This window comes from Vulpes lagopus, chromosome 3, assembly GCF_018345385.1.
Source record: "Vulpes lagopus strain Blue_001 chromosome 3, ASM1834538v1, whole genome shotgun sequence".
In the NCBI taxonomy this organism is placed as follows: Eukaryota; Metazoa; Chordata; class Mammalia; order Carnivora; family Canidae; genus Vulpes; species Vulpes lagopus.
The window spans coordinates 147,665,491-147,691,902 of NC_054826.1; the positions used below are offsets into that span (position 1 = coordinate 147,665,491).

At 42.1% G+C, this 26,412-nt stretch overlaps 1 protein-coding gene across 8 annotated transcripts in view; it reads right to left on the bottom strand.

Annotated features, from left to right (window-relative positions):
* Window positions 1-4,948: 4,948 nt before the first annotated feature.
* The window catches only part of LRRC8D (leucine rich repeat containing 8 VRAC subunit D), a 113,038-nt gene continuing 91,574 nt past the window's right edge, over window positions 4,949-26,412 (bottom strand). For all 8 annotated transcript variants that reach the window (XM_041747230.1, XM_041747227.1, XM_041747228.1 and 5 more), the window contains one exon: window positions 4,949-7,932. In XM_041747230.1, the coding sequence (XP_041603164.1) occupies window positions 5,354-7,930 (2,577 nt within the window). In that variant the 5' untranslated portion in view covers window positions 7,931-7,932 and the 3' untranslated portion in view covers window positions 4,949-5,353. The remainder of the gene's footprint in view (window positions 7,933-26,412) is intronic.

A 26,412-nucleotide genomic window follows, 5' to 3' on the forward strand; every position in this document is an offset into this window, starting at 1 on the left:
TGGGTTGTTTAGACACCTGGACTTGTGGAAGGGTGTCTATGGCCCGAGTATGTCATGAGAGCAGTTAAAGGACGTGCCAAAGCCTCAGACTCCTGAGGGAATGCTATGCATCCCCACTGCCTCTTCAAGCAGTCACCAAAGTGGGACTATCCTGCCGCCTTCCCACGGCTGCCGCGGGAGTCAAAGGGAGGCATGGAAGTTGGTAGAAGCCACAAGCACCAGCAAAACCCCAGTTCCTCCCAAATGAGAGCCCAGGGAGAGGCAGCACCCGATGTTGGTAGAAACCCCAGTCACCAGCACCGTCCTCTTTCCAGCTCCTGACGAGGACTTGTTCTTGACAGGAGTGCTCTTTAGGACAACGCTTCTCAAGTTGTAGCGTGCCTATACATCCCCTGGATATCATTTTGTTAAAATAGAGATTTTGATTCCATTGGTCTGGGTAAGAGTCTGAGCTTCTGCATTTCTCAGAGGCTCCCTGCACAGCAGTTTGAGCAGCAAAATCTTTAGGACTTGCATGTATAAGAACCCCCTAAGAACCGGGGGCGGGTGTTACACCTCCTTTATGTAACCCTGTTCTTTGGAGGTGTCAGGGGCCCAGTCTTCTGTCCTGCTGCTGGGCCATACCTGCTTTGTTGCCCTGGATCTGCAGTCTACACTGGACTCACTTCTATAACCTGCCATTTCATCATCAGTGGTGAGGAAAGGGCAGGCCTGCCCTTCCCTTTAAGGGCCCAATCCAGAAATTGCACATTCCCCTTCCATTCTGATCCTTCTGGTTAGAATTCAGTCCCAAGTAAAGTTGGCACAGGTTTTATTTTATGCATATTTTATGCTCTGTTCTCAGGTATGCACTGAAAAATCCATACCAAGGAAGGAGAGAACGCATAGTAGGGGACGCTGACAGTCTCTGTCACAACTGGGGATACAAAGTGACACTGGAATGGTATTGAGTACTTACTCTCTGGCAGGCACAGCGCCTTAAATGAATCCCCTCATCCAATCTTCACACACACACAAAATCACTGGTAAGTACTATTATTGTTCCCATTTACAGATAAAGAAACTGAGGCTTGGGGAGGTTAAGCAGCTTACTATGGTCAGGATTCAAATTCAGGCACTGTCACTCCAGGACCTGGAATCTTAGGAATAGGGAAAGGACTGATTATAGAAACAGCAGCTGGGGCCAGGCCGTTTCAACCCTCAGAGGTCCCCCAGCAGTGGGAGGGGGGTGGGTCATGAGTCTATGAGATGAAACCCTGCAGGACTGACTACACAAAAAATCTTGTGCATTCCATGAGAAAGACGATGCTTACCTGGGACAGTTTATATGTTGTATCTCCAGAGGCGGAAGGTTGAAGATGTTCTCCTTCCGAGTTTTGAGACTTGTGAACCAAGGAGTTTATTATTCCTCTGGTGTTGGAGGTATGGCTGTCATCTCAGGCTATACCGGTCTTGAAAGGCAATGGTCTGTGGCTCTGCTGTCCATCTCCCCACCCCCACCCCCCAGGGGTAGACAGTACTCTGAATACCTGGTGCATTGGTCGGGAGAGCCACAGCTGGCCAGGACCAGATGGGACCACTTCTTGTGTCAGTCACAAGTTAGAGGACATTTGAAAACTGTTTTCCAAAGTTTTCCCCCCCTCCTTCTTCTTTTCATGAAAAGGGCTTTTTGTTAGTACAGCCTTTGTTTGGGGATTCAGTTGATAAAGGGACCATTTTATTGGAATGAATTACTGACGCAAGTGCTGCCAGAAATCCTAGCAAGAGGCCAGCACTCTGGCTTTTATTCAGCAAGGTGAATGGAAACAGCTACTGGGCGTTGGTATCAAGGGCACTTTGGAGTTCAGTGCCATCAGCAACTTGGAGTTTAGAGGAGGCAGTCAGAGAAAGTGCTAGCAATAAAATATAAGACTTTTTCCCTTATATATTTTTATATAATGTCAAATGGGCAGGAACTGTTGGCCAGGACTTCTAGAGAATGAACTCTTTCTACCTATTATTAACTTGCTAAATCTCCACTACAAAGACTGGGGTCCCTGTAACAATTTCAGCTCATTCTTCTGAATTCCGGAAAAAGTCACTTTTCTCTGTTGAGCCAAATGACAGCTGGGGGAGAGAACGTCAAACAGCCAAAAGTAAACCTCAGGTTTTGTGGGACTCACATAGACATGGAACATTTAAAGGTTCTTTAAAGTGATTCTCTTCAGATGGTGCTCAAAGGACTTTGCTAAAAGATATGAAAATACTAGCAAGCCGAAACTCATACATTCTAACTTGTTTTTCTCCCATGTCTGGGGTATGCGGTGCCAACAAAAATTTGTGATGACACATGGACTGACAGTGTTATTTCTCCATAATCTCATCTGCTGTTTTGTTGAGACTCCAAGACCCAGTATATTTGAAGTTTGCTAGATGAATCAGCATTTCTTGGGAAACCTCTTTTAAAATATTGTTATTTGCAAACAGTGGCAAGGAATGAGGCACTTAAATCAATTGACCATGAACTCTTCAGAGTTCAAGGAAATCATTAAGGGCTGATAAAGTCAATAGAAGTTTAGGTAAGAGAAAAGGTATCCCTTGATGTTGTTTGAAGGCATGTAACACCAATCAGTTCTAAGTGACTGAACCCCAAGTATTGATTAGAAAACAGGTGCCCACGGGCAGGTGCCAGCTGTCAAGCTTGGGAGTGTCACACAGACTGGGTCCTACAGATCTCCCTGAAAAGCAAGATGAACAATGGGGGGTCCTGCCATTTATGCCTTTCAAAGACAACACGCACTTGTTTTAAGAAAGGAAGACAAGTTTCCTAGTCTGTAAAGCAAGGATTGTTAAGATCTGGCCTGTTTATCTCACAAGCAAGACAATGAAGCATCCTTCTAAAACCGCTGTACCCACATCTGGTGGTGGCATTATATGCAAGGAGAACAGTGCCCTATGTGGCTGGCGGGAAGGAAACATAGAGGAATGTTTACAGGTGCAAAACTTCTCTGAAGCTCCTCTTTAACTGTGCCCCCTCCCAGCCATCATTCATTCACAGATTCTACACGCCTTCTAGATTACAATTGTAATTCATCATTTGTATAATTTGCATTACTAATATTCTCTCCCCCACTTGGCCAATAGTTCTTGCCCATTTGTCACTTTTTATAAAGGAAAAAGTCTTATATTTTATCGCTAGCACCTTCCCTGTCTCTCCTAAACTCCAAGTCACCCAGTAACTAAACTCAAAGTTGCTGATGGCAGTGCGCTCTGATAGCAGTAAAGCTCCAGGAGCCAGAGATTTTGGCTCATTCCAACAGCAAATTCCCAGTTCCCTGGACTGGCCAGTCACATAGTAGGTGCATAATCAATACTAGTGAAGACATCAGTGAATGCTGAAGACAAATGGAAAGTGCATACATAGTCAATTTGCTTATATATCCCAAATTTGCCCTTGACCTCTGATTTTCTGAACTTGAGATTTTATAAACTAGTCTTTCAGGAGGGAAGAGAGTGGCTGGGATGCTGTAGCTGGGGTCAGTTTCTAATTCAGCCAGAGAGGTCAAAGCTTTATTAGTGATATCACTTCTCAGAGTATTTATAAACTCTACAGCCAGGGAAGATTCACCACCACTTGCTACAGGCCAGTACCCTGAAACCAGTTTTGAGAGGAAAAGCAAGGATGTGAGTCCATCTTTTCACATTCTCTGCAAAAATCCTACAAGTCATGCTAAGGAGTGACAAGAGAATGTCCAATGTCTTTTTTTTTTTTTTTAAGTTTATTTATTTTGTTTTTGTAATCTCTACACCCAACATGGGGCTTAAGTTCACAATCGAGATCAAGAGCAGCACGCTCTTCTGAGTCAGCCAGGCCGCCCCTCCAGCGTCTTATTAGATGAGTCCAGTCTCATACAGAGAGGACATTACTTTGTCATCCGGAGTGCCGAACAGTCCTCTTCTCTTGAAAAAAAACACATCTGCAGAAAGGCTAAGAAACACCTGCTGACCAATACCTAAACAGGTGGCAGGGAACCTCTTTGTTTTCTGAGCTGGATTTGGACATTTTGTAGGTTAAAGAAGGAAAACCACCATCTAAAAGGTATATTCCACCAGAATTTCCCTGGACACGATCCCTCCTAGCCACAGGAAACACAGGAAACATAGCCCGTCGCTAAAATGAATAAAGTCAGGTTTCATTTGATGAACCACAAGTCCTATTTTTTCCCCACAACACTGAAAAGGGCAAGAAATTAATAATAATTGCTTTGATTTTGGGTTATCTTTTGAATGTTGATATATCAAAAAGCATTAATCACTAAGCCACTGAAAATTTTGTCTTGCAGGGCACCTGGGTTGTTGCAAATCGGTCAAGTGTCTGACTCTTGGTTTCGGCTCGGATCGTGATCTCAGTCATGAGACTGAGCCCCACATCGGGCTCTATGCTCAGCACAGAGGCTGCTTGGGATTCTTTCCCTCTTTCTCTGTCCCTCCTGCTGTGCTTGTGCATGCATGCTCACTCTCTCTCTCAAATGATTAAGTTAATTGAAAAAAAAATTTTGCCTTGGTTGTAATTTTTAAAAAACATTTATTTACTGGCAACCTTATAGTACTGATAGAAAAATGTGTCTCGGAATAACTCCAGACTATGGAAAAACAGCTATTAGTAAGGGAGGGATGTTTTCTTTTTTGTTTTTCAAAAATGAACAAATAACCTCTCCTCCTCTCACCACCTACACAGCTTTACTGTGTTCCAGGCCTTCAAGAGTGTAAAATCGATAAAATGGGGTTCTCAGAAGTAGTAGCCCTAGCCCAATGTCACAAGAAGTGCTTATTAAAACAGGAAGGAAACCAGTATTTCAGCAAACCCAAATTGAACAGGTTGGGACCTGACATGTCTTTAAGCGGTCTGAGGTAAAGCACTATTGCACCATAATCGGCAAAGCAAATCAAGACACCTCCAAAAAGGTGGTATAGTAAGAAAAATGTCAATTTAATCATTTTACTTTAGCAAGCAAGCAATTTGTAAACATTCAGTAGCGGCAGCATCCAAGTTACAAACAATTTAAAAAGAAACCGAGATTAGTGATTATGATCGTTCCTTCCCTTTCCCCAAAGGAAAAAAAAAAAAAAAAAAAAAGAAAGAAAGAAAGAAAAGAAAAGAAAAGAAAAAAGACTTGGAAATGAACGACTGAAAACACTACAAACATGGAACATTCAGGTACGTCTTCTATCAGCCTTCTATGCGTCCTCTCTGTGTTTTATTTTTAAAGATGTATCTACTCCTAAAATGCATTATCTTGCAATAACTGGTACGTGAGTGTCTGCCATCTAGGAAGTTCGGTCTGCACGCGGATGTGCACGCAATCGTCTCCGTTTAAATCCCATTGGCGAAGGGGATATTGAGGTCTTGATTCAAAGCTTCTTTGACTTCTAGTGGCAGGGTGTCAAAAAGGTGATCTTCCACAACAAGCCCGCTTTTCTTGAGCAGGCGACACTGGCCCAGCTGGGCTGGCAGGCGGTCCAAGCAGTTCCCCTTCAGCTCCAGCTGAGTGAGCTGGGACAGCTGACCGATCTTCTCGGACAGGAAGGTGATGCAGTTTTGCCCCAGATTTAAAGTCCTCAACTTCACGCATTTGAACAACTGTTTTGGCAGAAGGTCCACTTTGTTCCCAGTGATATGCAAATGCTGCAGGTTCTGAAGCAGCCCTATTTCTATCGGAATCACTGAAATGTTGTTGTAGCTGACATCTAAGCATCTGAGTTTCTGTAAACTGAACACTGCCACCGGTAAGGATTCGAGCTTATTGTTAGAGAAATAAAGCGACTCCAAGTTTTTGACGTGGGTAATGGAGGGAGGAATGGTGGCGATTTTATTATGCCATAATTTTAAACACGTCAGTCGTTTTAAATGCTGGAAACTGATGATCTCCTCGATGGTGCGTATGTTATTCGATTTTAAATCCAGTTCCTGCAGATTTGAGAGGCTGAAAATGGCATGGGGGATTCTCTCCAGCTCACAGTTCTGAAGTTCGAGCTCGGCGACATTCATCATTTTCTTAAGGCTGTTCAGTACCAAGAGTTTAGTGCCGTCATTATGAATGACTAACTTTGTAAGATGTGGGGCCACATCTGTAATGTTGGAGGGAACTTTGGTCAAGTTACTCTTCACGTGGAGAATCTTAAGGTGCCGCAACTCTCGGAGAGACTCGAGTCCAATCATCTTATTGTTTTCAGAGTTCAAGTTGCCTATCAAGTACAACTCTCGAAGGTTTTTGAGCAAATACACCCAGGCAGGGATTTCAGCCACGTCGGTGAACTTCACATAAAGGCATCTCAAGTGATCTCGGAGGAAGCTAAAAGCAGTCTGTTCAACTTTTGCAGGGCAGTGGCAGAGGTGGAGCTCTTGGAGGTTGGTCATCTGAGAGATCTTGGCGGGAATTTTAGCTTCTGGAATCAGTTCAAGTTTTAGGACATCCAGGTCTGTGAGGTCGAAGACGGCGTCGGGCACACCCGACAGCATGAACAGATGGAGCTCCTGCTTGTCCTGGGCGTTGCGGGACACGTGCTGCCGAAGTTTTTCAAATGTCCACTCATGGTTCAGACTAATTTCCCTAAGTTTATTTTCACTAACTTCTGACAAGAACACACCGAAGCGCTTCGAATACAGCTGATCGTATTGGTCCACCATGTGTAGGAGGAACGCAAAATCGTTTTTGACATCTGGAATGTCACTGAAACTGCTCTCTTCTCTGACTTTTTCGAAAGAATATTCCTTCAAAGGTATCCTGAATAACCAGAAGAGAGTGTAGAGGCAGATAAAACCATAAACACAAATAATGGATATGTAACTGATAAGCAGCTTTTTCAGCATGTAAGCCATGTTGTGGGTGCACTCAAACACCTCATAACCGGTCAGGTGCTCCACTTTGGGCTTGCAGACGTGTTCAAAGCTGATTGCGTTGACAAAGTTTGCAGTATAGCAGAGGATAAAAATGAATTTGGCTGTTTTGATAAATGTTTGGACCACGTAGAGTTTGTAGATCAAGTCACTGTCTTCCACGTGAGCACGGAACTTCCTTACTTTCTCAAACAGGGCCTTGGCCTGTTCCCCATCTTTTTTATCTAGGATGGTCATGCTGGGGACTTCGATCACAGGCTTCTCGGCTGAAAATTTGAAGCCCGTTTTGTTGATCATTGGGGTACTGGCACTGGGGCTCCCTTCATCGCTGCTGGTAGACACATGCTTTGGTAGAGTCTGGGCACCTGTTATTCTCTGCTTGTTTTCCTCCGAGTCTTCACATGCTGTCTCGGACAACGCTTTAGTAGTCCAAGGAGATTCAAAGCACTTTCCTAATATTGAAACAAAATGTTCTACTTTTGAGCATGTTTTGGGATATTTGAACCAAAAGTTGCTACTGACCATGAGAATAATAGTATGTATAAGAGCAAGGTATGGAAAGTACTTAGAATACCACGGAAGGGCCAGATGGTAACACATCTGATTAATAAATACATATTGCTGAAAATCCAAGTTTGTCTTTCGGCCTGTTGGATCTTTCTTCTCTTTCTTTGTCTCCTGATTTGGAACTGTCGAATCTGTGTGAGGATATGTGGCTCTGAGAGGTATGTCAGGTGTCACAGCAGATGCGCCGAAGGAAATGTCACTTGTCGTCCGCCCATCTCGGTCTTGGTCTGTGGCTGCTTCCATCCTGGGGATACTGGTGGTAACGTCGGCATTTCCCGGTGGTGTGTGTGCCTTTGAATTTACAGGAGATGGCAATACTGGCAAGCAGACCACCTGATCTTTGGTAAGCTGCATGGTTCCTGCAAAGATGGCTACCATCAACATAACGACAGCCAGGTAATCCATAAACACGTCCCACCATGGTTTCAGGATTCGGTAAGTTGGTTGAATGTCATTAAGTGAAGCAACTTCCGCAAGGGTAAACATTCCTAGAGAACAAGAAAACAAGAGAACGTCATTACAAAGATGCAAGCGAAAAACATTAAATGAAAAAAATTCTTTACTTGCTCCAAACTAAAATGTTCTCCTCCACATCCTAGCTTTTTATCCACGATAGGTGTGGTAAAAAATAAAATAAAAGGAACACATATGAGAAGAATGGTGCTTTGTCACAGGAGCTTTTCTCTCCTTGCCCAAGAAAAGAGAAAAAAAAAAAACAAAAAAACGGGTGGGAAATAAAAGATGCCTTCCAGGTGAGACATAAGGGCAGTTTGCTGATGGTCTACAAGGGTTAGAGGAGAAAAGTTTGAGAGCTGTTTTATTTATTTTTTATTTTTTTTGAGATCTGTTTTAGAGGTAGAATCGAAAGACTTGTACTTCCTGGACCTTGAACAAGATGATATTTGCTGTAGACTGGACTTGTTTAAAGTGAAGACTGGAGTTTTAGGGAGAGAAGTGAGATGATTTCTGTTTTGTACAAGCCAAAATGGAAACGTCTGTATATACTAATTAAACTTTCGATAAGCCTTGTGTACCAGACTCCGGCTTACCCCTTACTAATGGTATGATTCTCCAAGCCTTCCTGTTTCCCATCTATATAATGGGGATGATTACTTCTGAGGGTTACTGGAAAGCCTCAATTAAGCACTGATTATAAAGCTCTTAGCACACCTTCTGGCCATAAGTATTTGTTACCTCGTTACATTAGCTCTTATCACTCTGGTGGAAATGTGCCATGGACAGCAAAAATCAGAGTTTAGAGTTTATTTTTTTAAGGTCTAAAAAATTTATTTATTCATGAGAGACATAGGCACAGGGAGAAGCAAGCTCTATATGGGAAGCTCAATGTGGGACTTGATCCCAGAATCCCAGGATCACAACCTGAGCCGAAGGCAGATGCTCCACCACTGAGCCACCCTGGTGCCCCTAAGGGTCTAGAGTTTAAGAGGACCCTTAGTATAATACTTGGGATTTATCGGTTATATATAGCTGAAAGTCTGGCCTTGGATGTAGTACCTGTGGAACAGCATGTGGTATGAAAAGAGGGCCAGAGACACAGGAGGGACAATCAGTGACACAAGATGAAATAGGTCAGGGCCAGTAAGACCTTTGACCTGTACCAAAGCAGGAGACCCTAGCAATGAAGGGAGTTCCAGTACCAGGACACCCGAGAATGTTGCCACCATTCACTGACAGTTGGCAGCATTTTAGTCCTGAAACTATTCCTACAAAGAATAAAAGTACCAAGGACAATCATTCTGGAAGAAACCAAGAAAAACACAAGGTTTACAGGGAAAGTAATGGGAATGGGCTTCTGTAATCACATATGTGAAATAAATGTTTATCGTCTTGAATTCGGAAGTTTCAACTTCTTGAAAAGTAACATTATCATAGCCTACTTTCTTGGGATGCTCCCAGGTTCCAATATTCATATATAAAATGATGTATTTCTTTGAAAAGCTAGTGAAAATAACAGATAAAAGTCAGGCAGATACCTAATGTTCTGGGAATACATTATTGTTTAAAATAAAGGAAAGAAGATAGATTTTTATCTAATTATGGAATGCTGTGTTGAGAGGGATTCTGAGGCTGACTCTCGTTTCAGCAGGAAAGTGTTACATGACTAGTTACTAGTGTCTCCCTTGGATGACAAAACAGAGTGGTCATACCAGTATTTTTGACTCTGCTTGCTCTGTTTTAGACCACGTCTTATTTCTTCTGAAACTCTCCATATACACCTATAAAATATAATTCTATTCAATTATAATAGCGATTCTCGTATCTGTAGTTTTTTTTTAACGTGAAATATCTTTTATGTAACTAGGTAAATGTAAGCCCAAGAACTCCAAATGCATCTCACTTATTCTGTTGTACTTATATTTTGTGAAAAATCTCTAGAAATCACATTTCTAGACTTCTGGGCTTAAGTATGAAATGCCTGGCACCCAGTCTTTATTTAAAAATGACCAAGGGAGTGGGAGACAACATTCCCACTGGAATCCCTTTATTCTGAGCTCTTGTATCTCATTGTGTGTTTGGTTTTATGAGTGGTCAGGAATTTAAGCAGGAAGGAAGGCTATTGGAATGCACAGTGGTCCCAACTAAATAAGAAATAGTTCAACCACACGTCATGTGAGCTCTTTGGTCCCTATATAGAATGCACAAGACACAGCACTGAGCCACAGGTTACAGAGTGACTCTTATTTCACGTATAAAGATTGCAGAAAACACCTCACAGGTTTCTTCCCGGCAAAGAACTCCATATGGTCACACTCAAGGACCATGGTCTTAAACGGCCATCGGTATAAATAATTGTTTGCACATAATACTTCTTTCTAATAAGATTTTTCTTTACTCTTGTCACACTGTGGTGGAACCAACTGATTACTTGTCTGATCCCACACTAGATTTTTTTTTTCCCACACTAGATTTTAAATTCAATGGGGCCAGGGACCATGTCCTTCCTCCTTATTCCCATATGACCAATGCCTGATGCACATAGCAGGTGCTTGATCAAGGAAAGACTATGTGGCTCTTGATCATCATCTTCAGCATGCTCCTCCTCCTCCTACCAATTCCTCAAGAACACTGATCCACTATCTACATATGGTATTGGGCAGACGAGCATTTTATTAAGCTTAAATGCCACCACACTGCAACTTCAAGGAGTACAAGAATAAAAACTCTAAGACAGGCCTCTGCATAAAAGTAAACAGCTAAAGGATCACAGAGCAAAGAAACCATGGGATCCTTGTAACCAGTATTCTGTAGCTGTTAAAACTTCATCTGTGGTTTTAAAGCACCTTGGACTCAGGACAGGCTTTGATTCCAGGAGAGAAGAGGAGGTCGATCACTTTTCCAAGGGAGGAGGAAAAAAGTCAAAAGGTGGGGGCAGAGAACACAGCGTGAGAGGACTCTAACTTCACAATGACCCTTCACTAGCTCAGCCCCCACATCCCAGCATGGGTGACAACATCTGAGCAACAGAGACCAGCCTGCAAGGTTGGGCTGTCTACTCTGTCGCTGCCTGCCAAGGGTTCCGTGCCCCTGCCACCTCCTCCAGCTCACTTCCCTTGTTCTTTCTGGTGAACTCCTACTTATTCCTCAAGCACCAGCTCAAGTATGACCTCTTTGCCCAAACTCCTATTGTATGGCCTAATAATCTGTAATAATCTCGTATTTGTCTCTTCATCTAGATCTTGAGCTCCTTTGGGCAGAGACTATGCGTTATTATTCACCTTTGATCCACAGTGACCTACTCTCTCCCTTCTAACGAACAGGGAAGGCATTTAGTGATGATGACGATGATGATGATGGAAGCTATTTTGTGTCGCCTTCCTTCCTCATGCAAAGCACTGCAACAGAACCTTTACATCTTGGGGCACCTGGGTGGCTTAGTAGTTGGGAATCTGCCTTTGGCTCAGGTCATGATCCCGGGGTCCTGGGATCGAGTCCTATATCAGGCTCCCCATAGGGAGCCTGCTTCTCCCTCTGCCTGTGTCTCTGCCTCTCTCTCTGTGTGTCTCCCATGAATAAATAAAATCTTAAACACAACACCTTTATATCTGGTATAATCTGCTTTTGTGTAAGATGCATTCCTGAAAATGAATATATGAAAGTTTGGAGTTTCAAGTTTTGGGGACTAAGGGAACAGTTCTATTTCCAAATTGCTGCACAATATCATAAAATCCACCAGAATTTCGAAAATTAAAAAGACAGACAATACCAAGTGCTGGTAAGGATGTGGAGCAATCGAAACTCTTAAACATTGCTGGTAGGAGTAAAATGGTAAAACCATACTGGGAAACTTTTGAGTTAATATCTACTAACCTGAACATGTGTATATTCTATGACCCAGCAATTCCATCGGTACCCATGAGAAATATATATTCTTTTTAAAAAATATTTTATTTATTTATTCATGAGAGACACACATAGAGAGGCAGAGGGAGAAGCAGGTTCCCTGCTGGGAGCCCGATGTAGGACTCGATCCTGGGACCCCAGGATCACACGCTGAGCTGAAGGCATTTGCTTAACCACTGAGCCACCCAGGCATTCCGAGAAATATATATTCTTATCAAAAGACATGTACAAGGATGTTCACAGTGGCACTATTTGCAATCACCCTAAACCGGAAGCTAGCTAGATGTCCATCATCACTAGAATGAAAAAACGCAACGTGGTATATTCACAAAGTGGAGTATCAGGCATCAATGGGAATGAATACTCTGGTTACATGGGTCTGCTCACTTTATAAAATATGATCTGTACGCTTAGGCTGTGTGCCTTTTTGGGTATATGTTTTTAACTTCAATAGATGGTTTCAGAAAGAAATGATAAAAGCACACACACCTGCCCTACGAATGTGCAGCGTCAACAGACTGAGGTTTCGCCTTCCCACAGCCCAAGGCAATGCACAGTCTGGCTGGGGTCAGAGGCCAGGGAAGCCCATACTTTCTTCTGGCAGCCTCCCCTTGCTGACTCTCTTCCCCGGCCTGAGAGGAGGGCCCCAGTCTCCCAGGAGTACAAAGAGAGGTATGAATATACCACGCGCAAAAGCTCTGGCTGGGAATAGCTGAGTGTGCACAGATGGAACGCCAGTGAACACTGTCCAAATTCCATCTAACCCTCACAACATTACACTAATCTGCCACAGTGTTGTTATTTTCCCATGACAGATAAAGAAAGAGGCTTGCAGGAGTTGTGGAAATCAAATAATTAGTGGTGGAATCTGGATTGAAAAATATCATCTAAGGCCAAACCACATGTTCCTTCTAGCAGATTACACTGCCTCTCTCCTTTACTTCTCATGTTTGCAGTGCTTTGCAGTTTGCAAGCTACTTTTTTTTTTTTTTAAAAGGATTTTATTTATTTGAGAGTGAGTGAGTGAGGGAGAGAATGAGTAGGGAATGGGGCAGGGTGAGAAACAGCACGGGCTCCATCCCAGGGCTCCAGGATCATGGCCTGAGCCAAAGGCAGACAGACGCTTATCTGACTGAGCCACCTAGACACCCCGCAAGCTACTTTCCTATAAAATACCTCAGCTGATTTTCATAGTGACCCAGTGACTGAGGCACTGCTACTGCCTACCAGTATGCAGAAACCTGAAGCACAAAAAGTGTAAATGACCTCCCTGGGCTAATAAATGACATGGCTAACAGAATCTTTCATCTCCACATCTCATTCTCTATCACGCGGTCTTCCAGTGGCGGTGTTGTTGGCCAAGGTTGGCTGCTGAAGGAGGAACTTCTGACCATTGTCCTTGGCTTTGAAGAGACAGAGGAATGAAATTATGTAAGCATCACCTTCCCTCCAGTGATCTTTCATGACATGTGCTCTGAATTCAAGAAAACTGTGAGCCAGGCACCATGGAGGGAATGCGGAAATGGTGTTAACTTAGTCCTTGCCCTCCAGAACTTCCCAGTCTACTGGGGATGACAAGCAGTAAGTGTGCTATTACAACACGGTAAGAAAACTGCCCTGACCAGGTTCATTCAAAATACGGGAGGCACAGGACAGGACAATCGTCTGCATCTGATAACCGGGAGGGCTCCACAGAGAGGTGGTTTGTAGGCTGAGATCAGAAGGAGACAGACAGTCATGGGGTGGTGGGGAAGGTAGGAAATACAATTTTGACAGAAGAAATAGCAAGTGCAGAGGCATGCAGACATGGGAGAAATTAGATGTTAGAGAAACTACAAATAATTCTAATGTTATCCCATTCTTAGTCTAGAATGCTCCTATACAGATAGCACATTTCATAGGTAAGTCACAAGATGGAAACAAACCAAGGCACGGATGGTGTAAATGTAGTCTTAAAGAAGTGTCTGGGCCATAAGGCAGGAAACCAGTACTTTCCTGCCATGTCAGGCACTGACTAGCTCTTATCTCAAACACATGACGTCAATAAATGTGCCTATTATCCTATTTTACCCATCAAAAACTGAGTAAAAACTTTCTACCTCCCAGGAAGTGTTTTAACCATTAACTGAGGAAATAGAAGTTGCTTTTCACATACACAAGTGCATACAAAGTATATTAAATACATATTCATACTCATGTAGAGTACATGATGATCCTCAAGTAACTTTCTAATGTGAAAGTCAAGTCAATGAGAGCGACCAGTACCTAACTTCCATATCTTAAGGTTTGATCAGGACTCAGAATAGATATACAAGGTTATCAGTGGATTTCTTTAATCTGAGGAAGGTACATTTAGTCAGTATTAATTGCTTACATTCTTTGGGTTCTCCTTTACAATTTGTCTGTTGCAAAGGATTTAAAGAATTACATTATGAGGATGAGGATTTCACATTCCAAGGCTTCTTTGTTTATGGTACATATGAAAATCAGCTTAACATTCTCTATAAGCACACATTTCTCATGGAAATTGAGAAAGTTTTTTGTACTAGAACTGAAAGAGGGAAATTGATGGACTCTGGTGAACAATGATGCATCAGAAAAGAACAGATACATGTAAACACATATATCCATACAGCTGGGCATAAATGCACACACATGCCACACCTAAGCAGACATGAAAAATTCATATGATTAAAGAAAATAAATGCTTCATATGTAAAATGAGAGAGGAGGAATGTTTCAATTTTTCAATTTTTTCAAACAGAGCTCTGAATTACTGGTATTATATAAGTATTAACTATTAATTTATGAATTAATTAAAGTTATTAATTAATAAGTATTATGTGTTTTAATTATGCAAGATATTCTAGCTAATATAATTCTATATACAAATACAACTCACTTGGTGTTACTCCTTCTTTAAAAAGATTATACGTAATTTTCTTCATTTTTTTTTTAAGATGCGGGAGGGGCAGAGTGAGAGGGGAAGAGGATTTTAAGTAGGCTCCATGGCCAGCCCAGAGCCTGAAGTGCAGCTTGATCTCACGACCCCGAGATCATGACCTTAACTGAAATCAAGAGTTGGATGCTCAACTGATTGAGCTGCCCAGGTTCCCTGAAATTTTCTTTTAAAGATAGTATTCTATTTTTAGTAATAGAATTTTATTTCTGATTTTTCAGTCAGTAGAGCATGGGACTCTTGATCTCATGGTTGAGCCCCATGTTGGGTGTAAGTTTGAGCCCCATATTGGGTGTAAGGATTGCTTAAAAATAAAACCTTAAAAAAATAAATAAATAATAATTTTCTTTTAATACTACTTTGGTCTAAATACCTCAAAAATCACTGAAAAAAAACATTTAGGGACTTATCCCTTGATTTTACAAAACATTTGGCCATATAAAACCTACTAAAATCAGATTTCACTGACTGGGCAAAATCCATCCATTTTACTAACCCCCAAAGCTTTTTTTTTTTTTTTTTTTAAGTAGAGAGAGGTGCAGAGAGAATCTTAAGCAGGCTCCATGCCCAACATAGGGCTTGATCTCACAATCCTGAGATTATGGCTGAAATCAAGAGTCGGATGTTTAACCGACTGAGCCACCCAGGCACCCCTCCAAAAGCTTTCAATAAATCCTTTTAACACCTGAAAGAAGAGGACATAAGAAAATTCAGAACTTGTGAGCTGTAAAAACAACTTTACACAAAGCGTATTTTAGTGCCTATTTGGAGTTTATCTCTAGAGTACCGCTAATCACAGAGAAAAATCTACCTCAAAGCTAAAACATAGAACTCTCAATACATTTTAGAAGATCTAAGGCAAAATATCTCAGGAATTAACAAAAATGTTTTCATACATCATTATGTATTTTCTTGCCTTGTCTTTTAGCTCTTAATTCTAAAGGTCAAGGCCCATGTTTGAAAGCTAGAAAATGAGATCTTATTCATAGAACAAAAGGACCTCTAAATCAATGGCTTCCACATTTCATTTCATACAACATCAGAGTTTCTTTTTACAAATTATCACTAGCATTGCCTTGACCAGGAACTCAGGCCAACAGAGTTTCACAGACCCTTCGGCACCTACAGGCCTGGTTTAGGATACCCTCTATTAGAAACTACATTTCCTTCAACAAGTATTTACAGAGTATCTATGTGCTAGATACAGGTGCTGGGGATAGAGGGAAATAACAGTAAGATAAATGAGTAGCTGGCCTTATTGAGAAAGCAGCCTAGAGGAAGCACAGAGAGAAAGAGGTAGGGCGATGGTCTGATTGGCCCCGAGAAAGAGCTGACAGCTAATGGGCCTTAATTAAAGGCTCCAGAGAAAGAGACATCCCACGCTCCGAAAAGCCTGTTTGGTCAAATCCTTCTAATCCTAACTTCACCCAGTTTGCCAGGCAGCCAGTGGGATTTCTAAGGGGAGTTCTGTTTGTGTTTCTAAATTCTTCCCACCTATAAGACAGACATCTCAGACCAAAACTGACCATTTTCTTTTTAAGTTTACTGACCTCTAATACTGCTTCTCCAGAGGATGAATGGTACATGTCTGAGACTGGAGAAAGGAAATTGAACCAGAATGGAGCTCCCTGACCCCTGGAGCACCTCTCTCCCAGCAAGTGTTGCCTTCGGGGCGGAAAGCCCTCCTCATCACAAACCCATGGATATCTGCTCTGGAAACAGACAGCTGGGAGCCTACTGGCCCTTATACCTGATTTGGCTCAGATTGCTCGAAAGCCCCTGAGTACCCTGCCGGCTGCTGATTTTACTAGCTGTGAGAAAACTTCTCAAAGTCAGGAAAAGATACTCAGGTATTAATACACTCTACCTTGGACATGTAGTTAATGTTAAAAAGGCTACTTGGCAGTTCGTTAGGACACCCCCCAATCAGGACTAGAAACGAATGTAGAGTTAGACACCCTGGCTGAACTGCAAGTTCCGTCTGTCCGTCTCCTTTTCTCCCCCTACCTGGGTTTGAATTCCTAACCTAAAGGAACAGGGTTTCTTTTATCTGTGTGCCCTGTGTCCCCAGGGCATGACATAGGGAAAAAAAAAAAAAACAAACCTTAATAAAGGTCTGTACCAGAATGAATCCTGGTGACCAATACCGGCATTCTAGGAGCGGGCGAAGGCACTGAACCTGTGAGCCACTTACTGTCGCTGTTAATTACAGTGACGTCTAAGATCACCATCAATCATGCCAAAGTCAAAATGATCAGCCCTGACAGGAACTCTTCAGTGTCCAGATGGACACTGCCATACAACTCTTTTTAACAGGGTATTCTGAAGGTAACTCATCTGGATAGACCACCTGCATGCAGTTAGGCTTTGAAGTAAACATTCTGCAGGAAGACAGAAAGACAGGGGTAGTTGGGCACACCCTCCCCAGGAGATAAGAGCCCAAGGTCTGATTCTTGATGGCGGACAGGTGATAAGTCAGAGGGAACTCTGAGACAGAGGTGAAAGAGCACCATTTTAGCACACAGCCGGGTGGTACAAAAAGGCCAAGCAGGAAGGAGCTTCAGAGAGGCAGACTCCCGGAGATGAGGAAGCTGCCAGAAGCTCAGTCTTTCCCTCTCCTTGTCCTCATGGGGTTTTCTGCCCTTCTGCACACGTTCTGGATGCAGATGTTCTGACCGTATCTAACTGTGTGTGCAGTTTGCTGGAGTCAGTAACCACTACCGAAGTGCTGAGTAAGGACCCAGCACGTGGGAAGGGCTCGTGAAAGCTGCTGTTGTTACTCCCTGTGTTGTATAAGGCATTTTATATAAAGAACCCCATAAAAATTCTTTACTACTAGGTACTAAGAGAAGTTTGCCTTTCATGATATACGGATATAAGAACAATGGAATCTGTGTGTTCTCCACTTAGCTGTGGCTTCCAGGAAATTCAGCTCAATTTTATAAAGGCATTGTAAGCATTAACCCTTAGCCTGAATCTTTGTTTACTTACTCCCTCATCCTTCCATCCATGAAATAGATCTGGGTACTCAAGTGTTAACATGATGCAAATTCCTGGAGAAACTCTGGTGAGCAAATTCAGACATACCTCCTTTCTCACAGAGTGCAGTCTAGGAGAGAGAACTATTCATATCTGAAGATATAAAATGGTCAATCGAGAAGAGGACCACGCAGAGGCAGACTGACTTTGCAGGGAGAGAGGAGTAAGCCTTGGGACCCCTCACTTCCACAGGCCCCTTTCAAGGCCCTGTGCCTACTTTCATATTTCTAATTTTGTGCTTTTTTCCTTAAAGAGAGCTCCCCAGTGTCAGGATTCCAGAAGATCTTGACGTTCCTCTGTATGCCATTGTGAAGGCAGATGATGAGGCTTTTCCTCCAGCTGGCAAGATCGGGGAAGAAGTCATGACTGGGGCAAGGTGTAGAGAAAGAGTGAGGAGGGGCTGGGCCAGAAGGTCCAAAGGCTTCATGTTGAGAGGGACAATGAGGACAGAGCATCTGAGGAACTGAAGGTTCTGTAGCCCGGAGCTCAGGGAGAGAAAGTGTGCGGTGTGAGGGGATGAGGTCCTATAAACCACGTAGAAGATTCTGACATCCTACAGAGACACTATACTTTGGACATGGCTCTATAGCAGGGAGCCACTGATGTGTTTTGGGCTTGAGAGGGGAGGCATGTGAAAATCGGGGTTGTATCTCCTTTCCAAGATCTCTGCGGGCCAGGTGGACAGGCTAGTGAGGGAAGAGGTGAGGTTAGGAGAGGAGCTACTGGTTACTCAGGGGAAGGTGAAGACTGCTCTAAGTGCAGAAGAGAGGGAGCCAGGAACATGGAGGATTTAGGAGCTAACAGGTCCAAGAACTAATAACAGGACTTCATGGTCCGGATGAGGAAGGCAAAGGAGAGAAAGGTGTCAAGGGATGACCCCTAGACTTCCTTTAATTCTCTACCTCATTGTTCCATACCCTTGTACTTTTACATCCATTTACAGGATTTTACTCTAACTAAATCTTTATTCCTAAGCCCTTCAAATCCTTTTTTCTCCCCCCCCCTCACATATCTTCCAGAATCCTTTATTCCTTTTTTTCCTCTAGATCCTTTTTAAAAGTAAGCAGATTATATATAATAAGGAAAAAGAAATATAAGCCCTCACGTGTTAGGGCATAAAATCTATAATCTTAGATAGTTTGAAAAACATTACTTAAGAGGCACCTGGGTGGTTCAGTCTGTTAAGGGTCTGCCTTTGGCTCAGGTCATGATCTCAGGGTCCTGAGATTGAGCCCTGCATTAGGATGGATCCCTGCTCAGCAGGGAGCCTGCTTCTCCCTCTGCTCCCTAACTCCACCACCCTGCCCCCACTCACGAGCTCTCTCTCGCCCTCGCTTTCTTTCTCAATTAAATAAATATCTTAAAAACCAACACTGTAAGAATCCTACATACAGTCAAAGCTTGTGACTTTTCATGCTAATAAAAACTGGTTTCTTCAATAAACTAAAATGGACACTAGTAAAAAACCAAATACATACCTTCATTAGCTCTTTCAGGGGAGACATGGAAAGGCAGCATAGTTTTATTCTTTCCTATGTTTTCTTTAGGTCAATACTCAAATGAGTTTGTATTTTATAAGTATACAATAGCTGAGGAGTGGGTGGCAGTTAGATGGGGCAAAGATATCGGGTAACAGTATAAGAACACCATGAAATACTTTCAACTTATACAGAAATAATTTAAAATTGGCCTAATTTATGTATAAATAATCTAGAGTCTCCTTTTACTGAACTAATAATTTAAAACAATTTCAATTCTTACAAGTTGGTAGCATAATGGATAAGAATGTGGCTTAAGGAGTTAGCCTGCCTGAGTTTTCATCCCATCTCTACCTCTTACCACTTCATCTATAAAATGAACACACAATTAGTGTCTCCTATCACTAGCTGTGTCAACTTGGGCCTTCATTTTCCTTATCAGTGAGGTGGGGATAAAATACCACAGTGACATACACAAGACATCCAGGATAACGCTGAACACATAGTAGGTATGCTCACTGAATGTTCCCACACCAACCACTCTCCAAAATGTCCAGAAAAAAATTAAGGAAGGTGACAGCCTTTAAAGAAAACCCTGGAGAATGTGAGGGGGAGAAAACAATGAAGAAAAAAGAGAACAGAAACAATAGCAATAAGATAAAGAGGGGACTTCTGACAATAAGGTGTAAATCAAATACTGCAAAGATTAAAAACAATCAAAACTCCTAAAAATCATTAATGACATTTGACAAAATAATCTCTAGAATTCATCACTGACATTAGAAACCATTATACATTAGAAACCATCTTAGTTAGGTTTAATACAAAATTCTCCCAAAGGGTCAGCCTTCTAAAGTAATATAAAGCCTTATTTTAGAATTGGTGATAAAAAAGAAAGAATTAGTGATAAACAGGTAAACTTGGCTGAATATCACTTTTGTCCTATTTCAAGGGATTTGATAAAAGAAATGTTTTATTCACATTCAATTTACTTAATCTTCTTGTTCTTAACATCTCTTTGTGTAGCTCTTGTGAAAATTATGTATCATCTTGAGAAAAGTAGGTCTGATAGGATCTTTAACTGGAAACCCTTTACTAGCTAAGGTGTGCATGGAATTAATGGTATTTTCCCTTTTACCAAATTAGGATGAATTAGTGGAGTTTTAATAGAGAGCCACAATCATGATGATATAATTTATAAAATTTCCCCTAGAATTAGTGGAGCTGTAAAACTGAATCACAATAGAATAGCCTACAGTTTGTAAAAGCTCCTGAACCTTTTTGTATGGGGAAGGCACAATGACTTACCTGTATGTACATGGTTACCTCACATATAAATAAGCATAATTTCTAATTCAGTATGGTGCTTATTTTAAATGAGCTGCTTCTTTGATGATTACATGAAGATCTTCGACTTAAAAAAATTGGGGGTACTGGGGCACCTGGGTGGCTCAGTCGGTTAAGCATCTGCCTTCGGCTCAGGTTCAGGATCCTGGAGTCCAGGAATCGAGCTCTACATTTGGCTCTGTGCTCAGCAGGGAGCCTGCTTCTCCTTCTCTCTCTCAGCCCCTCCCCACTTAATGCTCTTTCTCTCTCTCACTTTTTCTCAAATAAATAAAATCTTTAAAAAAATTGGGGGTCTTTACTTTCTGATAAAGCATGACATTTATTCAACCCTGAAAAAAATGGCTTAAGATAACATTTTTGAAAAAAAAAAAGTGTTAACATACGCAAGTGCTAATGTATTTATTTAGGCATCTGCTATTTTAATTGTAGAGATCCTTAGCGGTGTTCCTCAATCCATTTCATGTCATAGTCCACAGAAAAAAAGGACATTTTTACAAGCCCTTGGGTAAACACAAGAGGGTGAACACAATCAGGCCTTGGGCTTTAGGCTCCACCCAAATGAACTGATAATTCAGCCATCTGGTACCCATTCCTGGCACAGATTGAGAATTCCAGACTAAAGTATAAGATATTGGATGTAAATGAAGGTCTAAAATCTTCTAAGTGATAGAATCTATCCATCTGAAGTGTGATAATTTTTGGGAGTGATTAAATGTTATTTTCCTTTCTTCCTCATGAGACAGCCAAAACCCAGTAAAAACAGATTATAACCAAGAAACAATTTGCTCATTTGTGTCCTACATACAACACATTAGAACTATAATAATAATGATGTGTACTGTCTTAATGGACCAGTATCATTAGGTAGACGCTGCTAATGCTAAAATGGAGGGTGGCTGTTCAATCATCCATTGATTCATTGTCAAGCGCCATATACTGTGTTAAAGTATTAAGGATCTGTAGTTGAAGATAACTTACTGGCCCATCATGGACTTCAGGAAACCTTTACTGTCATGAAGCCATCAGGCTCACATCATTATACATTATCAACAATTATTTGGTTTACGTAATATGATAGTGCTGAGAATATGTATATAATAGAGAAAGATAGAAACAGTTCTTGTCCTCCTACGGCTTAAGGATCTGCCCATGCTTACTTTATTTACGTACTCTGGAAAAGATGAAGCATGAACCACTACCATCATTCTGCCCAGAATTATCTAAACAGTCCTAACACATCCTAATCTAAAGTGACAACAAAGTATATGACCATTAAGAACTCTGTGATAGTCAAGACTAGTATTATGCAATAAGAGTGAAAATGCAGTTCACCCTCTGAACTAGAAAGCTTTTTTTTTTTTTAAGATTTTATTTATTTATTCATGAGAGACAGGGGGGGGGTGGGGCAGAAACATAGGCAGAGGGAAACGCAGGCTCCATGCAGGGAGCCCGATATGGGACTCGATCCCAGGACTCCAGGATCACGCCCTGGGCCAAAGGCAGGCACCAAACCGCTGAGCCACCCAGGGAGCCCTGAACTAGAAAGCTTTTGAGAGTGACAAATGATAAACAAAAGGGGATGCCAGGATAAGGTATAACTGGAACTCTCCCATGGAAACCAGGGGTTGTTGTCGCCCTTACAGGCCACATGAGCTAGAAACATTTGAGGCTGTTATGCAAGGCTGATGTATAAACACAAGCCTAGATTTTTTTTTTTTAGGAAAATAATCTGTAGACACATCCTATCTTAAATATTTCACTCTATAGCAGTTGATTCAAAGTAGCTGATACCTCAAGACAGAATTTACTACCTTACGGATGACAACTGACCTCTTATCATGGTAGGATGTTGCACATTACAATTATTTTCTAGTAAGAAACCTAAAATTTTTTAAAAATGAAAGAGACATAAACCATTTAAACAGCATTCCCCTACCCACCAAGATATGTGCAGAAAACAATATTTGTACTGCACAAAATGGAACACCACAGAAGCTGCTGGAGTGCCCTGCAACGTGGGCTGAGAGCATCTGTATTTTGGCAAACATGTATGCAATTCTGTTATGTGTGCCACACCATAGCAGCTGAAAAACTGACCCAAATTATGCAACACATCGACGGATGCTGTCTGTTTACACATCTGAGACTAAAGAATACAGAAGGGCAGGATGAGTGATAATTTCCCTTAGAAGGAGAATATATCAACATCACCTTTCAGAAAATGCTCTGAAGATGGAGGTGAAATGTTACCAATAGTGGTACCAAATGTGAAAACCTAAGTGCTGAGACGAAAAGTCTGGAGGGAGATTATGTGCTCTATATGCTCCTGTGTCTTGTCACCAAACTTTTACCATAAAGCATTAGTTGAGAATGAGAGCTACAAACTGCTTTTTCCATGTATATGCCCTCAACCCTGGATGACACACTTTTTTGGATGAGGAAGGAAATAAAGTACGAGGTGTTGAATCCTATGAACTACATATGGCAACTGCTCAATCTTCCAGGGTAGGTTCAGATGGGTTAAAAATAAATCACCAATTTTCTCCCAGTTTGAGATCCTTTTCTTCCCCAGTTTGACTTTTAATCAACATCATTCTCCCTTTCTACTTTTTTGGTAACAGACACCTGCTACTGTCACCGTTCAGTTGAGCTGGATGTACTGTTGCCCAGGTAGAGGTCCTATTTCCTAGTCTTACTTGCAACCAGGTATGGCCATGTAACTGAGCTGGTTGTGAGAGGCTGTGAGAGGTGATTGCTCACTTCTTGGTAAGTTCCATAATGACAAGCTTACCTGCTCTGGCTTCCCTTTTTCCTTTTTCCTGCTAGCTGGAAAACGGGGAAGCGGGCACAGCCTCAGAAGGCACAACAGAGCAGTCCTGCCAAGTGCATGCTGCTCACATCTGGACTGCTATATGAGAAGGAAATGCCTTTTAAGCCATTCTGTTTGGGAGTCTCTGTTACAGCAGTTTAGCTGGTACCCAAATTAATAAAATTTTGAACTATTCAAAAACGCCTCTTAAATACAAGGATCCAGAAATAGATTGGATTGACTCATTTGTGGGTACTTCTATGTGGTTTCCCAGAACACAAAAGAGTGGAGGCTTTTCCAAGAGTAGGGCTCAGGGAGAGCATGACATTGTCATATCCAAGTTAGCAAAAGGGCAATAAGGAACCCCTGACGGGTCTGAACGGGGAGGCGGGCAATGGGATCAGCGCTCCAATTTAGAAAGAATCCTCTCCAGAGTGTGGAAGTTGGACTGGAGGCAGGAAAGACTGGAGGAGGGCAAGTTTGCATGAAAGTTGTACCAGTCAAGGTGACTTCCAGGTAAATTTAGTTTTTCAGCTTGAATAGCCTAGGACCTGTGTGTAATACATTTAAGTAGCGATTACCAGGAGTCACTTGACCTAAATCTCAGGGGAAGGATCCAGGACAGAATTACTCATTTGTGATTAATCAGTATATGGAAGATGAGAGTACATAAGGAGAAAAAGGTCAAAGAATCCTGGGGATCTCTACCAGTTAGGGAACAAATGGGAGAAAAGGAACAGGGGGTCAGAGAAAGAGGAGAACTGTGCTCTGGAAGCCGAAGGGGGAAAGTCAAGGAGGTTAGGGAGTAAAGAGTGACTGCTCGGTCTGGCAGCTGAGGGTCACTCAAGACCTCAGCCCAAGCACTGTCCATTAAGTCTGGCTCACTGAGGGTGAAGAGTCAGTGGGAAAGAGAATGTTTGCTTCTCGAATGTTGGCTGGGGAGAAAAACAAAAGGCTGAGACAGCAAGAAGGGGAAGGAAGTTAGATGGAAGGGTTTACTTTTTAGGATGGGAAAGGAGCTGGGAGTTAGAAGTTAAAAAGAACAGGGTGAGAAGGTACAGAGGTGTTTTTTATACGGCTGTCTGTTATTTGGAACATCGAGTTAAAACAGATGCAGTAAACCCATTTCTACAAGGAACTCAGTTCAAGTATGCAGCATGCTGTTATGACTAAATGAAAGTATCAAGATTAAAGAGTTCATAACTCCACAGAAATTCTTAAACAGAGTTTGGACATATATTGTTTGCTTTTCTCTTCAGTAAGTCGGTAAACATTAACCTTGCTATCTGACATATTACTTATCCAGTTGTAAAACTTTAAAAGAGGCCTTTCTGGGGAAAGTTGAAAAAGAGAAAACAAAAAAGAAAGGTGACTTGCAAAAAAAAAAAAAAAAAAAGAATTCCACGAATCCTATAACGTTGAAAAGAAAACCCAGCACATGGGCATATGAGGAAGTAGCTCTCTGTAAGTTCAAGTAATCTAAACAGTGTCAGGCACTCTCACCCACTGACACCCCCTGGTAAGGTCAAGCATTAAGAGAACTCAAGTCAGGTTACACTGAAAGGAAGAAGGTGGTTAAAGAAATATTTATTATTCCTAAGGAGAGTGGTAGTGACCTAAAGCTGCTTGATTTACTTTTTGTTTCACTGGCTGCAGTATGGAGAGGAAGATGGGGTGAGGAGGAGGAGGTGGTATGCGCAGCTGTCGGGGGCGAGTGACACGCTTGGTTGGGAGCCACCGTCACAGAATGTGGACACCGCTGTGTATACACAGGAGGCGGGAAGAAAACTGCCCCTGATAAGGAATCAGCACACACTTGAGCCCAAGAAATTGTCACATCCCCCGCTCTGAGCAGAGGCATTACTGTTCTAGTTTTATGGAGAAAAAAACTGAGGTTTAGAAATTTTGCGATGACCAAGATCACGCCGCTGAATTCCAGTAGACCCAGATCTGACTGATTCCTACCAAGCCCATACCTGCCCCCATGAGCTTTTATTAAATTGGAAATTAGCTCCAACTCAATTAAAAACTCCCCCCCAGGGGCGCCTGGGTGCCTCAGCGGTTGAGCATCTGCCTCCAGTGCAAGGCGTGGTCCTGGGGTCCTGGGATCGAGTCCCACGTTGGGTTCTCCGCAGGGAGCCTGCTTCTCCCTCTATGTCTCTGCTATGTCTCTTCCTCTCTCTGCGTCTCACATGAATAAATAAAATCTTAAAAAAAAATTTCCCCCCAAATTTATGAATTATTAGAATGGATGCTTAAGTAAAGGAGACACAACCCTAGTGTTCAAAGGCTGCCTCAGGACACAAGGAGCAAAGTCTAAAAAGTGAAATGATAATTTACAACCTGACGGCCATTTAATCACAGGATTACCTCGTGTCTTTATCATCATGTCAGCTTTTAACAGCACCTGCATGGATTTCAACTAATCTGATCCTTACAAACTGCTAGGGGACAAAGAAATAGTGTCAGATTCATTTTCTAGCCAAGAAACTGCTGCAACGAGGCAGTGGCCAGCTGAGATTGGAAGTGGAGAGCTCTGTCACCGTCAGCAGCTTACTTACCAGGACAGGCTCCGACAGGTGTGACAGTCTCACAATTTTACAGATCTTCAGAAGGAGTGGTTAACAGACAAAATATTCTCTGGAAACCCTTCTTGAAATGTAGCCTATGAAGCTTTCCTTTTTCTCCTGAATTCATTTACTAAAACTCTAACTGTACTTCTTAAAGAGTAAATAACTCCCAATAACTCACTTGGGCCAGCCAGTTCTTGTGGCAAAATACGTAGTGATTACCCAGTGTGAACAGAGCCCTGCTTTAGCTATGACTGTAGGAATACCACAGGAAGGTTACGGGACTCCATCAGATCCAACCTGCTTACTCAGGGAGAGACTGCCTGCATTTACTATACTCTTATAATTCTATTTCGCCAAATAAATTGCCTTTGGTGCTTCTGGAAAGATGCACCATTGGTGCA